Raw genomic sequence first — 16,715 nt, forward strand, 5'->3', positions numbered from 1 at the left:
ATTCTTCCCCCTTTACACATTCGATGAACGTGGTGTTCACAATTAAGGCCTGGTGCTCATCTGTTACATGCCCTGCAGTCTGCCTTCTGATCCTTGTGCTCAGTGGTCACCGCTGTCATCACAGTGCCTAAAGAATTCCTCCTACCGAAATCAAACCCTGCTTGGTCTGTCAACCTCTTTCAACAATACTGTTCTTGCTAACTTGTCTTTGCTTGGGCCCATGGCTTCCGTGTGGTTCCCTAACCATTCCTAGTCTGTTTGTTGGTAGATCCACTACAGGTTCTCCATCCTTGTTTTCTGGGGAGTCCCACAGTAATGCTCCCCTTCCCCCCCTTTTTTTCTACTCCATGCCATGCTCTAGGTGGCCCTGTGAGAAACTAAGTTGTGTTTTTGCAGTAGAGAACTAATTTTCTGTATTCAAAGGTAGATGTGTAGTCATAACAAGGAGAAATGCCAAGTAGATAAGTGGACAGTAGAAGGCCTCACTGTTCCAAAATAAGGCAGAAGCTTGAGAAAAAGAGGATGAGCAGTGTGAGAACAGTAAAACAAAGATCACAAGTTCTCAAAACATAAGAAAAAAAAAAAGGAAAAAGAAGAAATTAAAGGGTTGAAGAAAAAAAATTGTACATATATGGTATAGAAGAGCATCGAGTAGCTTGTGAACCTGTAGTACTCAGCCAATGAGGAAACAGGGGAGGTGATCAGGTGTCGGGTATAGGGAATAAAAGGTTATGATTTGTTTACTAAAATGCGCTCCCAATTGGCAGGATGCCCGCCATTGCAATCGCGAATAAAATAGCTTCACAGAAGATCCCGTCTGAAGAAAATTGAGATTTTTCTCACAGCCCTGCTTGGGCAGGGGGGTTGGACTAGACGATCTCAAGAGGCCCCTTCCAGCCTCAGCCACTCTGCGATTCTGTGATAACGGTATTCTGATAAAACGAAACTCCAGGTCGTTACTTCAGACTTGCCTCCTGTCCAAATAAAGGTGCCCCCCGTGATGCCCGGACACGTTCTGGGGTTTAGCCTGAAGACCCCGTGCGCTGCACACCCGTAGCTCAGCCTGGGATGTGCTCTCACTCTCACCTCCCCCTGGAGCTCGCCTGAGGCGCACCGTCCGGGGACGACCCTCGGTGCCCCGTAACACCCCCATCCCCGGCCGCCGGAGGCAGCTCCTTCTTGCCCCACACCCCCGCACAAGCCTCCCCATAGCGCTGCCTGCCCCGGGCCCGCTTCCCCCCGGTTCTCCCTTCCCTCCCTCCCTCCCCTCCCACCGCCCCGGCCCGGCCCCCTGGTCCCGGGCGAGGCCGGGGGCGGGCCGCGCCGGGCGGAGCGGAGCGGCGGGGAGCGGAGCGGCGGGGCCCTGGCTGCGGCCCAGCTTCCTCCGCCGCTTCCTGCCGCCGCTCCCTGCCTGCGCGCCCCGCCGCCGCTCCGTGAGTGCGGGCCGAGCGCGGGGGGGACGCCGCGGTCGGTCTGGGGCCGGGGCCGGGGCCGGGGCCGGGGCCGGGGCCGGCTCCGCTGCGGAGCTCGGGGCTTGGAGCCCGGCAGCGCACGGCCGGGCCGGGAGGGCCGAGGCGCCGCGACATGGCGGCGGCAGCAGCGCGGCCTGCGGAGCCGCCCGGGGACGGACGGGGGACGGGGGGGAGGTCGGGGACCGGCGGCGAGCCCCGGGGGCCGAGCAGCCGGTGCCGTGCGTGTAGGGTGAGGCTCCCCCGAGCGTCCCGGTGAGGGCTGGGACGGGACCGGTGGCCCCGCAGCTGGCCGGGCTCGGCCATACGCTGCCTTCGCCTTGCGTTAGCAGGCACGCGTTGAGGTGGCTGTGCCGTCCCGTGTCACCGGGCTGGCATGCCGGGTCCCGACAGCGCGGCAGATGCCAGCCCGGTGCCGCCTGCTCCCTCCGAGCCTTCAGCAGCGTGTGCCGGCGGTCGGAGCGCAGGGACGGCTCCCTGGTAATCCGGGTTGGCTTCCCAGGCAGCGACAGCTAGCGTGGAGCTGGTGGCGATGCCCCTCGTTCGTCAGAAATACGGTGCTGTGGACCCACAGCAGCAGCTCTGCACGCTGTGCCTGAGCTCGTGCTTCGGTTTGTGATGCGTGGATTTTTGTAGGGCTTCAGTCTCCGGCTGTCTGTATGCTTTTAGGAGTTCATCCTGCTCTTGCTGTAGATCCGCTGCTACTCGCACAGTTAAACAGGATATGTGTGTGGCTGCGTGTTAAACACAGAAGTATGAGAATAAAGATGTCAGGAAAGCAGAAGCGGATGGCAGTAACTTCAAGTGTCTTGCTGCATGATGTCTTTGGCTACAGGTGTCTCAGAATTCCATTAAACAGTCCTTTTATACAGGAAGACTCATGTTTTAAAGGGTTCCTTCCCGTCTCATTTTCACGCGTTTTAGATGGAGGTATAGTAGCGGCTCACACATGTTCCAGGTTGATAGCAATTTTACAAGGTATATCCTACTCTGCAGCTTACTACAGTTGTAAATATTTTGTCAGATTTCTTCATGAAATATTGAAGAACTGGTATTCTGTAGTTTTGTTTCCGCCAACTTCACAGAAATACAGCTGGCGTCTCCCAGGTTCTGTTGTGAACATCAATCGTAGATCAAGGACAAGTTGTTCTACTTTAGACATGTCATCAAAACAAACTGGGGCAATTTGTACCTAGGAAGATGATAGAATGAATTTTTTTGCTCTCGGCGGCAAGACTTTGACTTTCAAAAAGCCCAGGCTAATTTTTTGTAGTCCTTTGTTTTTATCTGTTTTACCACCATTAATTAGTTAACTCCTGCAGCTTCCAAAGTAGATGGAAGGCTTTGCATAGTCTTCGTCTTCCTGGGATCTGCTCCGACTCAGCCCTTTAGGCGGGGGACTGCATGAGTCTCTGGCGCTGAGTCTCTCAGCTTAAGTATTATCTTGGGTGGGCTTCAGTCTATCTCATGCAGTATGCCACAACCATAGTTCATTTTCGTTACTTGCTATTACTTGACTTAAAAAATAAATAAATTGGACTTTACAATGTCTTTCCAGTTCATCCTTTGCTGGTACTGCCTTTTGTTTTCCCTTATGACACCTTGAAAGACTCTTTTCCCAGTTTTTGTCCTATGGCTATCCTGCCAGGACGCTGAGAGTTCAGCCTATTCTCCAGCTGTTTTGGTTGTTATTCCCTCAATTTTTCTGTGGTGACGGCACTCTTTGCATCATCGTTCATACCATGTGACTGCTTAGTCTGTCAGCCGACTGCCTTTTCACATACAAAGTTTTCATTTGCAGGCCAACATCATTACTTACAAGCTATGGCTCTCTTTATGGTATTTATTTCACTTTTTCAGGGATATCTGTGAATGTGTGGGAAAATCCATGTTACACCATGAACACGTCAGCCCATATGTTTTTCCCTCTTGGCGTGTTCATGTTTTTGACAATATGTTTAAAGTAGGATAGAGAGCATAAGCTAAAGTTGGATTTGCTTTATGAGTTGGATATTGAGAGGAATCCCTGAATTTTTCCGTAAGACACTAACAAAACCTTTGCTATAAAGTGCCAGCAAAAATATGTCATCAAAGAACTACTCCTTTATCCACTCAATCCTTGTGTTTACTTTAGTCGTAAAGCCGGCTAAGGGCTCTTTCTGTTCCTGTTTCTGGACACATCTGGTTTCTGTTCATCATTAGAAGTAGTTTTTGTGTGGCGAGTGGGTTGCAGTAGCAAATACAAAGAGGATTGTGTAGGATGCAGACATGAACATTAACAGACCGTGCGTAGCATGGACAGATGAATAAAGAATGATTAATAAAAGTACATAATGCTATGGGATGTTTAATCTCACTTGGAAAGTTGTATCCAGACGGCTCCGTCTCACTTCTCGTGCGAAAAGTACGTGAGTGTCTCACCCTTTTAGGGCTGCAATACGATGTCAGGGCTGGCGTTTGAGCTCTAGTGATGGTGTAGGATGTGTGATGTGCCTTTGGGCTGGGAAATCTTGGAGATGACACTTTCAGAATTTCAGATGACATTTTCCAGGGGAAGAAGTGTGGCTGCCACTACCAGTCAGGAGTTCTGGTCCTTTTACTGCTCTAGCAGGCAGCGAGGGCTTGTTTGCCGCAAAGGTTTTGGTGGCCGTCAGAGCGCGGAGCGCCCCGGCCCGCTGATTGATGACACTGCCCAGTTGCTGACCATGATGGATGCGGTTCTTGCTGGGGTTGTATGACATTTGATCTAGTAGCGAGCAAGCCAAAATGCCACAGGTAATGCTCTGAACAGACATCCAAAATATATCAACTTGCAACTTGCATCAAAACATGTGGCAGTTCTGCAGTAGTTACAGAGGATCTGGCATTTCTGACCTGCGCAAGTCTCGTCTTTTTCTACTTTCACAGTTAGAAGGAAGCTCATAAAGCCACATCACAAATATGCTACAGAGCATCTTGACCTTTTGACTTAATCTGCACATCTTTTCTGTTCAACAGCCCTGTGTTTTGGTGGTAGTCTGCTCTTGGCAGCTGTACAGTTCTGTTAAGATACATGAAAGCCCTGTGCTAGTTTTTGGAATGCTAGATTCTGTGTTCTCTATTGCTCTTCCAGTCCAATGCAATTTTATTTTTTTTTCATTAGCAACATAAAATTGTATAATTTTAATTGGAAAGTTTGAGTACAAATGGTAAGTTAGCTGGAATTTAGCATACCCCAGCTGAAAAGAGGAATTAAGGTAAATGTATTTGCCCCAACTCTTTTCAATTCAGATGCCCACTGATGAAATAATTAACACTACTGGTTTCACAGTTAATGACCAGTCCTACTGGGAGAGTATTTCCCATATCCAAAGTAGTACCTGGAGACCATCTGGAGACCCGTCTAGCTATATTTCATAGGGTAAGCATGCTTAGATAAGCTAATGGTTATTATGCCATTTTTATCTTACCGTTTGCATTCTAGTAATGCAAATATAATCCTCCCAGTTAATCATGAATCAGGAAAAATGTTGTGATAAGTATTACACAGATCAGAACAAAAATACGGCTCTTGCCTGAAAGAGCTGGCACCCTAATTATGAGATGAGAGAAGAAGTGGGTCTCGCCAGATGGAATGGAAGCAGCGATACGGCAGCCGTCAGGGTGGCAGGCTATTCCTCTGCCAAGCTGGTGGTCTGCTTCGCGCTTCTTATAAATACCGCAGCAAAGCTGCAGCGTGGGGAAGCGCACCGAGGTTGCACGTTTTGCAATTTAGCAAGTGAGCTGTGGGGTTGTAGGAGGAGGGACCTAACCTCTGCGTCGGGTGTGCAAGGTGGGAATGGGTTTTGAGGGGTTCAGGCAGTGCAGGCTGTCTGCTTCTCCACCTCTGCTGCAGGAGGATCCTGTGAAGAGGAAAGACCTGCTTATTTTTTTGCCCAAAGAAAAGTGAATTCAGGTTCATTCTGGCCTTGTATCTTCTGTTGGTCCTAGCTCTACTGAGTTTCAGTAAGACATAAAACTTAAGAAATAATTATTAACTTTAAGAACTATACCCAACTCTTGGTAGTTTCTAAATGTATACTTTACTAAGAGGGTGCATTTTTGTGTTAAATACAGTCTATTTCACGCATACCTTACATTAAAAATAGACCAGGCATGCCTTAGGTTTAAGTCAACAAATTTAGCACTGGTATCTTAGGTTGATTTTTGGCGCTTCGACAAATTTGAAGCTTTTAAAATTAGGTAGGCAGATTGTTCTGCTGCTTTTGAAGTGTTTTGATCTTTCTAGAAAGCTGGAAATTAGCAGTTACACTGAGGAGCTTTTGATCTTAATCAGTTTTTTTGTAGGCAGGCTGCCATTAGGAGTCTTTTAAAAAGTAAGTAAACCAAGAATAGCAAGTGGTGATGATTACAGTTCAAACTCTTGTATGCTGAGCTCAAAGAGTATGAACAAGTTTGGCAAATACTAGTTCTTAGTTTTGTATTAAATGATAGTTTAAGTGGAAGAGGTTCAGCTCTTTCTATTTATATTCTTTATTTTTTTTCCATGAAACTGAGTAATTTTTAAGAATTTTACTGTGTGCTGAGTAGAGATCAAGGTGAAGGTAACATGCTGGCTGAACTCAGCTTTTTCTACCACAACAATCTTCATTTATTTATTTATTTTTGGCAGGTTGATTAGACAAATACATTTGGCCCGTGACTTGATTTTGTGCATAGGAAACGGTAAACGTACTGTATTTGTTATTCCATCACAAAAAGAAACTTCCAAGCAAGGGTTTACAGAGGCTTCTTCCTGCTTGTGTGTTCGGAGGAAGTCTTTCTCCTTTAGTACGCTCCTCAGTTGATCACTGTAGCCACAAATTAGTCTTTGAACGTATTCAGGAAAAAAGAAAAGGAAACTGGCCTGGAAAGAGACAAATCATGGGGATATTGCCAAGGTGTTTAATCCTCAGTGTATCAAGTTCATTTCATGTAAATTGTCTGTTTCCTGTCTGCCTGTGTGTCCTGAATGCATTGCTCCTATGGCCAAGAGAAATCTAGAGAGTTTCTCTCTTAATTTTTTCTTAGCTGTATTCTATGCTTCTTTTTGGCTCTATTTTTGTTCAGGGCTTTCATTTCAATAAACTGTTAATATTTTATTTCACGTAAACTGGAACAGGTCTAGGAAGGAATTTCTGAAGCACCTTACATTTCTTCCTCATTTTTCTTGACGAAAGGTAATAATCACATGGCTGGCATAAGAGTTTTGAGTCTGAATTGTTGGCCACGATTTTAATCATTAAATTAAAATTTTTACGTGTAATGTTTTCTGTCCCTGAATGTGCTGGAAGAGGTCAAATAGTGCCGTGTCTATACTATGCTACTTGTGTCTCAGATGCTTGCTGAGTAGCTACCATGTTCTTATTCATCCCACTTCTACGCTTTTCAAAATCAGGCACAAACCCTGGCTGGCTAGGTCCTTGATATTCTGTGGCTTTTTTGAGAGCTCTCAGGTCAGTAAACATTGTCTGATGGATGCCTCCGTGTGTGTGTTTATGAAAATTGATTAATCTAATGGTCCGTGTTATCTTTTGCTGTGCCTGCCCGTACTCAAAGATGACTGCAAAGTCCCTGGGTTGGTCGGCGGATTCCCAAGCCTGCAGTGTCAGTGCTTGGGTTTCCTGCCAGCATTTGTTTCTAATGCCACGTTGATTATATTCAGTTAGAAACGCCACATTTCAGATCATTCTTGGTACTAATTGACACTCAGTCTTCTCCACGTGTCCTCAAGGCTTGTAGAGAGCGGGTTCCAGCAGCGGGCTGCTCCCACCCTGTTCGGATAGTGCCTGCTGGCCACGGGCTTTCAGAGGTGGAAAAGACTTGCTTGTATTTCAGCTGGCTGGGGGCAAAAGCGTTCTTTTGTAAAGTTATCTGAGATCTTGAAATGACTTTCGTTTGGGTGAAAGCTGCGGTTTGGACAGCTTACATAATCTGTCCAAATAGATAAAGAATTTTCATGCTGAAATGAACTGGTAGATCATTTACATCAATGCTGAATAACCTAAACATGGCTATGCTCCTTTAGGGAGGACATTTTGCTGCCTTTGCTATTAACTGTTTACATAATATGATACAAAATCCTCAGTTTTCTAACAGCAGCTGTATCAGCCTTCCTGTCTGGTGAATGTCCTGATGAATTGTGCTTGGTTAAGTTGCAGTGCAACAAGTGGTGATGCAAGGTTTCATGTGGAAGCTTATGTGCATATATATCATGAGATCCCAAGGTAGAAATAAATATACACTTGACATCGTTTGGATCTGAAGCACCTTGTACTGTTTTGGGGTTGCTGTGTTGCATGGCTCTTGATGTACATCAAGGATTTGAAATGTTGTTGAATATACGTAGTCAAGAGCTGGAGTATTCACATCTTCCTGACTGCTTGAGCGTGAAGTGCAAACCTGCAAAGTCAACAACCCTGAATTTAGCAGCATTATTTACTTGAATGTCTGAGCATATGAAGCTTCGTACCCTTAAGTACAGAAACTTTGGAAATCTGTAATTGAAGAGCATGGCGGTATATAGTATACATTGACCGTGATGTAAATGTAGCACTTCACAAAACAATGAAGTGCAAGGAAGCAGAGAGCAAAGGTTTCTTTCTTACTCTATGGAATGTTGGAATCTAGATTGTTCCACCGATGGGCTTTACCAATATGAAAGGGGGAGGAATACCAAGATCAAGATTTAAAAACTTGGATGGACAAACTATAAGCTTTGACAAACTTATTTACTTGATCTATAGTAAGGATATATCTTTTGCTGTTCCCAAGTGTAGAGTATTTCAGAGGTTTCTTACGCAGCAATGTGGTAGCACGGTTAAAGATGGTATCAGTGGGGCAGGTGACATTATTAACTTGTATGTGGTACTGCAACATTGTTTTCTAAATAGAATGGCTCATAGGTCTGCAGTGTATGAGTGTTTGATTGTCATGTATTCATATGCTTTTGGAAAATAAAACATAATTTTCTTTGTTTTTTCTCTGAAGCATATTGTTGAAAGACATCCTGTAAACTAAACCGCAGAAGCTGTGTGATGCACAGCTGTACCGATCCAGTGAATTCAGATTTGTTTTTTGATTAAATGACAGTATGCTGAAATCTCTGAAGGATTTTATTTTATTTTTTGTAAGTTTGGTGGAAAATATTTGTAATTGAGTTCTGTTTCTCTTAGGACTCCTTTATTAATTTCCTATGAGAGCATTCATTTGTATGGATTCTCTGATGTGTAGTAGAGGAGTCAGCTCACACTGCGGTTTGTTCTTACTTGTAGTTGAGGACAGTTTCATAAGAATCAGAAGACTTTCACATTTTATTAAACTGTCTGAAATTACTCAAAAGATTTTAGGGAATGTGCATGGGTGAATGGTAACAGAAACCTTTACCAAGGGAGATATGTTAGAGAAGCTTTTATTTTAATGAAGTTTTTCTTACCATGAAGTTACCAGTAACTTACAAGAACCTAAGGCTGGAACTTTGTAGTAGTTTAAAATGACAAAAATAAAGTAAATTGCAGTCTCCCAAATACTTACCACTGCTGCCTGGAAGAATGTCCCCTGTAGGTGCAGATACAGTTTATAATGTCATGTAATAAAACTGATCTTACAGCATTCTTAAGAGCTATTCTTAACACCTTCATATTTTATATTACAAAATAGGTGACATTAGTCAGTCTAAAACTGTGTTCAGGAGATTTGAATATGTGACTTGATCTTCGCTTTTAGAGTTTAAACTCAATAAACCTGGCAAAGCGATTAGACAATAAAGCAAACTCTGTTTCTCCTTCCTAGTATATAACAGATGCGGGTGAAAGATCCATCAAGAGCCAACCCTGAGAAAACAAAGAGAAGCAAAAGGCCTAACAGGCCACAGGATGAAGACTCTTCAGATGATATTGCAGGTAAATACATTTAAGTGTTGTTTTGCCCTAAGGCTGAGGGCTAATAAAATCCATGTTGACTATGAAAACCAGAACTCAGTGGTACCAGGTAATACTTTTCTTGTTTGACTTTGTAACAAAACATCCTCAGTCAAGTCTTTCTGGCGTGATAGGTTGTTACACTACTTGACTGCCTTGAAGGGCTGGAGGGCTGATTGGTCTTCAGTGGCAAGCTCTTCAGAGCACAGGGATGGTCCTTTCCAGTGTGCAGAAGTTGAGGTGTGCATGGCAGGGAGCTGCTTGGCTGAGCAGGGAGCTGCTGACTGAGCTGAGGCAAAAAGGAAAGGCATAGAGGGTAGAAGCAGGTATGGGCTGTCCTCAGAGGGGCTCCGGTTATGTAGGGATGGGATTGGGTAAGCCAGCCTCGGAACTGAATCTGGTAGGGATGTGAAGGGTAAGAAGGGCTTGTTTGGGTACTGTGACAGCAAAATGAAGACTAAGGGAAGTATGAGCATGCAGCTTGAGGGGGCAGAGGGGGTGTAGTGATAAAGGACTCAGGAAAAGGCTGAACAACTTGGACTGCCTTTTTTTTTTTTTTTTTTTGCCTCTGTCTTTGCATTATCCAGAATAGAAGACAATTGAGGGCTGTTAAGCAAACGGGTCCATGGGGTCAGGTGGGATGCATCTGAAGGTGCTTAGAGAGCTGGGTGATGGTGTCATCATGAGGCTGCACTCTTGTCATCTTCATGGTGACAAACTGGGGAGAGTGGCTGATAATTCTGGAGGGTAGGTCTGTCATTGAGTATGACCTGGACCTGCTGGCAGGAGAAATGGGCTGGCAGAAACTTCATGGAGTTCAACAAAAGCAAGTGGAGAGTCCTGTTCCTGGGCCAAAATAACTACATGCAATTACAGGGTGGGAACCTGGAATGGCTTGAGAGCAGGTTTGCAGAAAAGGCCCTGGAGGTCCTAGCGCACAAGCTGATTATAAGTAGGCAGTGTGGCTTGTGCCAGTTGTATACCAGATGGTATTAACAGGAACGCAGATCGAGCTAAGTGATTCTTCCCATCTTTTCAGCACTTGTGAGAGTTCATCTGGAGAACTGTGTTCAGGTGTGGGCTCCCTATTACAGGAAAGACATGCTGGAGTGAGTCCAGCAGCTAGTCATGCCCTCCAGGTGGTTAAGGAGATGGAGACCATGACACGTGGAGAGGGGCTGAAAGGAATGGGTTTGTTTAGCCAAAGGAGAGGACAAAGTTTCTTCCTTCAACCATCTGATAGGTGGTTACAGAGAAGGCAGAACCAGACTCTTCGCGGAGGTCCACAATGGAAAGTACTAAAGACAAAAGTTAGGGCAAGGAAAATTTGGCTAGACATAAGGAAATTTAGTTTATTTTCACTGCAAGGATGGTCAGACAGAAAACTGATTTTCTAGTGAGGAAGTGAAATCTGTCCTCAAGGCAATTCAGTGCTCAATTGAACAAAGCTGTCAGCAATCTGATCTAAAATCATATTTGGCCTTGCTTTGAATTAGGCTTTGGACAAGGTGGCCTTAAGATGTCCCTTTAAACCTAAGTTTTTCAGTGGTGAATTCTAGTATTCAGAGTCAGCAGTTGTAATAAGATCCTATACGTATTTGGAAGTCTTATTTTTTTAAAGATAGGAGGGGATGTCAACTGCCTGCGTTATGTGCAAAAATAGATTTATGCAGCATTTCACTGTTGACAAAAACAAAACAGTAATTAATTTTGTACAATAGCAGCCCTGTTAATGGTCCTAATACAAAGTAGCTTATCTGTTTTTAAGAGGTGATGGTTAGTGACTCGAAAGGGTTTTTCATTGTAGGAAGACTGAAATAGAGGTCTGATCTTTCTTGATCTTTCCTATTTTTGTTTTTTCCTAATGCTGAATTGTTGAAGATTCTTCCTCTTTGATGTGCATGTGCTCCCTTTCATAACTATTATCTTTAATTGACCAAAGTATTACTTCCTGTAGGCTTAACCTGCCAGCATGTGAGCCAAGCAGTGGATGTGCATCATGTGAAGAGGGCGGTAGCTCAGAGCATTTGGTCAGTATGTTCAGAATGTCTGAAGGAGAGGCGTATGAGTGATGGTGAGCCCGTGGCCCCTTCAGACATATGGCTGTGTCTCAAATGTGGCTCTCAGGTAAGTGTGTGTTTTAAATTTATAGGTGGATAGGCCCTGATTTTCTGAAGGATTACTGGTACAGATCCTGCCCGTGTGGCATCTCATTACTTTCAGTGAAGTGGTGTGACATAAGTGCTTAGCTGTGAGAATCTGTGCTTCAACTTTAATAGAATGGGATGTGGCCTTGTGTTCTTCTTGTTTGGTTTTTGGCAGTATTTTGGGTTATTTTTATGCATTGTGGTGCAGTTTGGCATTGTAGGTAGTAGGTGATGGTTCCACCTTTTCTCTGTTCATCTCTCTTCCATCTCTTGCTACATATGGAGAATTAGCTCCAGGAACTGTACAGTTGCAAAATGCATCAGTTCAGCTGGCTTATCTGGGTGAAGATACTGCCGATAAAAATGCATGAATAAATGAATATGTATAGTCCTGAATCAACTCATACTATGGACACTCAATTGCTAGATTTGATTGAAACCAGGGAGAAAGGACTGTGCAGGAGTGAGAACGCTGCTTTCTGTGGCAGCTAGCCATTAGTCCGGATCAGTTATAATGTCAAATTGTGGTCTCAGAGTTTAAAATGGCAGGTCCTGACCCCAAGGGCTTGTGCAGGTTTCTGGCTTGTGAGTGAAGTAAAGGCTGATGCAGAAAAATTCAGTTTACAGGCAGTGTCATGCTTAATTCTGCTAATAGTTGCCAGAAAAAAAGCATTTCACGTTTTTTCTTAGACTTTCTGTAGGTCTTACTACAGTAAGGACAGATGCCAGCTTTTACCATGATTGTCTAATCAGATTAAATTTTGCAAAGAAACATGCTATTAACAGGCTTCAGAAGATAGTTAAGTAGATTTGAGCAGAACTCAGATTATCTCTGAAAATTTGCAGTTAAGGACAGCTTTTAAAACAAGGTAAATATATGTGCTTTTTCATGTTTATGTGGTCAGTAGCCTCCAAAACTCATGCCTTATTCAAAAATCAGTCTTTACTTCAAAGTCCTGCTCTGTAGATACTTGAAAAACTGCAGATGCTTTCTCTTGAATTTGATGTACATAAATGGTGTATTTGAAGTATATTTTTAGTGAAAAAAATGATCTATATGCCTTTTGCATTTGCTGTCTGGAATGCATGTAGCATTCTTAAGCAGTGAGGCTTACCTATGCTGTCCTGTCCTTGATATTCCATGTCCAAATAAGCTACATAGTCATTTCCTTCACTTTTTATTTTTAAAGAAAATTCTTATCTTTGTGAATGGCATAATTGGCTTTCTATTGACAATTCTTATTCAAAAGGTAGGAATTAGTTCTGTTAAATCCAAACAAGCTTAATAACAAGCTATACTTCTAACTGATTTTCCCAGATAGAAAAGATAAGATGTTTTTTTTTGTGTTGCAATGGGTTTTCCTTTATTAGAAAAAATAAAATGTGCTTATTTTTGCAAAAAAGTCAATTCATATCTTTGTAATACTGAATTATAAAGAATGTTTAACCTTCTCAGTCATTGCAAGTGAATATTTGGGCACTATAACTTTTAGTTTTAAGAAGTAAAGTTTTTGTAATTTATTTACTAATAATATAGTCTTTTCCTACTTCATTTTTTTCCTTATTGTGTTAATATTTTCATTTTTAGGGATGTAGTAAGAACTCAGAAGGCCAGCATTCTCTTAAACACTTCCAAACAGTGCGTACAGAACCTCATTGCATTGTTATTAGTCTCAGCACGTGGATCATATGGTATGCAGGTGTTCATTTATGCTTATATATAAGGATTTCTTGTACCTTAAAGCAATGTCTTCTAATTATAAAGAATCATTTTGACAAACAAAATGAATGCCTTATATAGATCTCTAAAGAGGAGAGAGGCAGGCTTTCTGGAGCGAAAATTAGTTTGTCCTTATGATTCTCAGAGAGGTTGCAAATCAAATAAAGTAAACAGTGGTTTTGGTATGCTCCCTTCCTGCCCACCCTGAGAGAGCTATTTTCTCTCTATATCTCCTCCATTGTCCAAACACAGGTTTCTTCCTGCTAGGCAACATTCAGTCACATCAGCCACATTTTTCTTTGATATCAGTTGTTTTTAAGTAGACAAAATGCCTTGAATTGCTGCTGAACTATGGTTTTTACAGTGGCCACGACACTATTGCCATGGAAGGTTAAAGCATACCAACATAACTGTTTGTGAGTCCATTGTGTACTATAGAGAGTTGGCTGGTTATAGGAGTTTGTCTTTCCTGCTTGTTTCTATATGGTTATTTTCAGGGCTACAAACTGATTTTAATTAACTCTGTTAATTTTGAAGTCCATTAGGGCTGATCATTAGGCATTCATGCTCTTCATTAGGTATGAAGAGCACGTATGGGATGATGGGATTCATTTTTAATTCATCTTTTTAGTACTAAAAATTGAAACCTAGAGCTTAAGTAATTTGTGTAAGTTTTTTTTTAAGAGGAGTCCATTAAAATCGGGAGGTGAATCCAGATATCTTGATTTCCAGTTCATTTCCTCTTTTGTTTAGGTGTTACGAATGTGATGAAGAGCTGTCAACACATTGCAACAAAAAGGCTTTGGCTCAGATAGTTGACTTTCTTCAAAAACATGGTTCCAGGGCTGAACCAAGTAAGTTTACACAAATAATTTTATCTGGGACATCTGTAATGTACTGTCTTTAAAAATGAGCATTTCAGATTTTGAGTCATATTAATCATATAATTGTAAAGTTATGTATGAGTGTGTAAGTGTAATACAGTTTGCAACTGCACAGTTACTTGAGCAAGTAGTGATTATCGTGTTTTTTATAAATGATTTCAATTTTTTTATCCAGTACAATTAAGTTTTTAAAATATTTTGAGCGCTGTAGGATGGTTTTCCCAGATTTTGTCTTTAATGAAGAGAAAGATGTTTATTGTAGAGAAGATATAATACATCAAATAAAATGTGCTATAAATTAATGCACAGAAACATTACAGAAGAATTAATGAATTGAATTTTTCTAGTGTGGATGTGTCACATCTTAAAATTTTCAATTTGGATTTGTTTTCCACAGTTAATTAAATTTGTGTAAGGGGATATTCTAGTCCTCTGGTGTTGGATTTACTGCTTTCTGTTCAGTGATGTCATTGGGTTGTGATATAAAGTTCATTTCTGTTAATAAAAAATTCTCTTAAATTTTATATATATATATTTTTTTACCATAGGAACCTCCTATATCTTATCAGTATATGTGATAATAGGTAGAACTTTGTACGTGTGGCCCTCAGCTGTCTACTCTTGATAATGCTGATGTTATTCGTTCTTAACCGTAACACATACTGCAGCATTTCTGGCTTGTAATTTATGGAATACATCAGATTCCAGGTTTTCTTCACAAAGGAAACCCAAAAAACAAGCAAACGAACAAAATCACGTAACTGAAATTGTAAAACAATTGGTTGCAGATTTTAGCAGAGGTCAGTAGTCACCTGTTTTTAAGTAAGATTGGAAAAGAATGCCTTAGTGGATTGGACTATGTATTCCTTTAGCTGCATGTGCACAAATCCTGCTAGTTCTAAGAGGTGGTATGTATTTTTTGAGGGGAAAAAAATGTAAGGGTCACTCAGAAATTCATATTTTGATCTAATCACAAGTTGTATGTTAAGTTATTTGTTTGTAATAAATTGATGAATTGCTACTTTTTGCATCTTTTTGCCTGGAACAATGAAAATGCAGTATGTGATTTCACGCATTCACAGTTTCAGTTTCAATTTACATGAGGTCATAAATTGGTGTTGCAGCTTGCTTGCAGATTAAAAAGCTGAAGTGTTTGTTTCAGTTAATTCCGTTTTTGAACTTCCGGATAAGATTTTCAGAAGGTATATGATTCGTTGTGCTTCATGCTTTGAATTCATACTTTGTGAAACTTGAAAAACTTTGAAGTTTTCTGGGTATGCTTAGAAGTTTTTTGTGAAATGTCTTAAATTAAGCAACTAAAATTCAAAACTAATTCAGAAAAAAAGTAAGCTTATCTTTAAAATCAAGTGTTTATAGTAGAACAGGGCAGGATATATTTCTTCTATATATGTATTTGTGTTTCATTTTGATACTCTGGAAACACATATATTTCATTTAAATATCTGCCGCGTATAACTGGAAGCTCCTTTCTATAACTGGAAATTGGAATGTATTGGTTTTATTTAGGGAATAAACTTTTTATTTTTCCCAATTGATTTAAACTGATTTTCTCTCCGGTTTTTAAAATCGGGGATTGAAATTAAGAGCTAGCTATAATCCAGTTAATTTTGTAGTTACGCATTTTGTGACAGGAGCGTATGGAGTTCACCCTGCTTGCTGCGGTGCCCTGAAAAGTGAGGTTCTGTGGCAGTGATCCACAGTGTAGCAGTAACTAAGCGCACCCAGTGACCCCGAGCTTTTACTGTGAACACAAGGTAGTGAGTGATGCGATACAGTTGTACATCGGTGACAGACTAACAAGTCCAGGTTCCCAGCACCTCACACTGTCTGTGAGGTTTCTGAGGCAGTGCTGCCTCAGAAGCAAAGGCCCTACAGCTTGCTCCTGCTCCTTCTTTCCTGGTCATTCTCCATGGAATTGCTTTGGGAACTGTGAAGGGCAGGACTTGTGCTGGCTCTTTTCTGGTCTGGATCAGCTCCCTGGAGCGATCCACTGCTGGTGAGAGCAGCAGCGTCGTGCACCAGCGCGGCCGAGTGGCCACCCCCTCAGCAAGATGGCTCCGAAAGGGCCTGCGCCCTTCCAGGCGGGCTGCGGCCCACCCGCTGTCAGCCTGTGCGTGTCTGATCCGCGCTGCGAAGCCAGCGGCCCTCGGTCACCGTCACCGCTGTTCTTGGGAGCTCTGGGATTAGCCACCCAAAGATGTTTTGCTGGGCTTTCCTGAGTGGCAAGTGAAAGAGGAAAAAGTAGCTTGCCCGTCACAGTCGGTTGCTTCGGTCCCAGCTACCTACTGGAAGAGGCTGGTAAACATCAATGTGTTGATAAATAAATAATAGGTGTGAGCAGAAATTTCCAAACAGTACTGAAGTTCTGTTATTTATTTATTTATTAAGCTAGAATGCCTTTTAAATATTTTTTAAAAGTAAGATCTGAAATCAAAGCATAATTTGTGCTGTTGTCCAGAAACAAAGGACACAAAGTATAACAGTGAATATTAACTCTACCATTGACAAATTATCTTTTATTTTCTTTTAAGCATAGC

General features: G+C 42.2%; 1 protein-coding gene across 5 annotated transcripts in view; it reads left to right on the forward strand.

The window, feature by feature from the left end:
* The first annotated feature begins 1,276 nt into the window (after positions 1-1,276).
* The window catches only part of USP45 (ubiquitin specific peptidase 45), a 54,816-nt gene continuing 39,377 nt past the window's right edge, over positions 1,277-16,715 (forward strand). For 4 of the 5 annotated variants that reach the window (XR_010830441.1, XR_010830442.1, XM_066994489.1 and 1 more), the window contains exons 1-5: positions 1,278-1,433; positions 9,279-9,388; positions 11,364-11,533; positions 13,142-13,245; positions 14,027-14,127. Coding sequence is in view for 3 of the 5 variants with exons in the window: in XM_066994489.1 (XP_066850590.1) it covers positions 9,289-9,388; positions 11,364-11,533; positions 13,142-13,245; positions 14,027-14,127 (475 nt within the window). In the remaining 2 variants the exon portion in view is untranslated. Of the gene's footprint in view, positions 1,434-9,278; positions 9,389-11,363; positions 11,534-13,141; positions 13,246-14,026; positions 14,128-16,715 lie in introns of all 5 variants that reach the window. The other variant, XM_066994491.1, reaches the window with a different exon arrangement.

Source organism: Anser cygnoides, chromosome 3, assembly GCF_040182565.1.
Source record: "Anser cygnoides isolate HZ-2024a breed goose chromosome 3, Taihu_goose_T2T_genome, whole genome shotgun sequence".
NCBI lineage: Eukaryota > Metazoa > Chordata > Aves > Anseriformes > Anatidae > Anser > Anser cygnoides.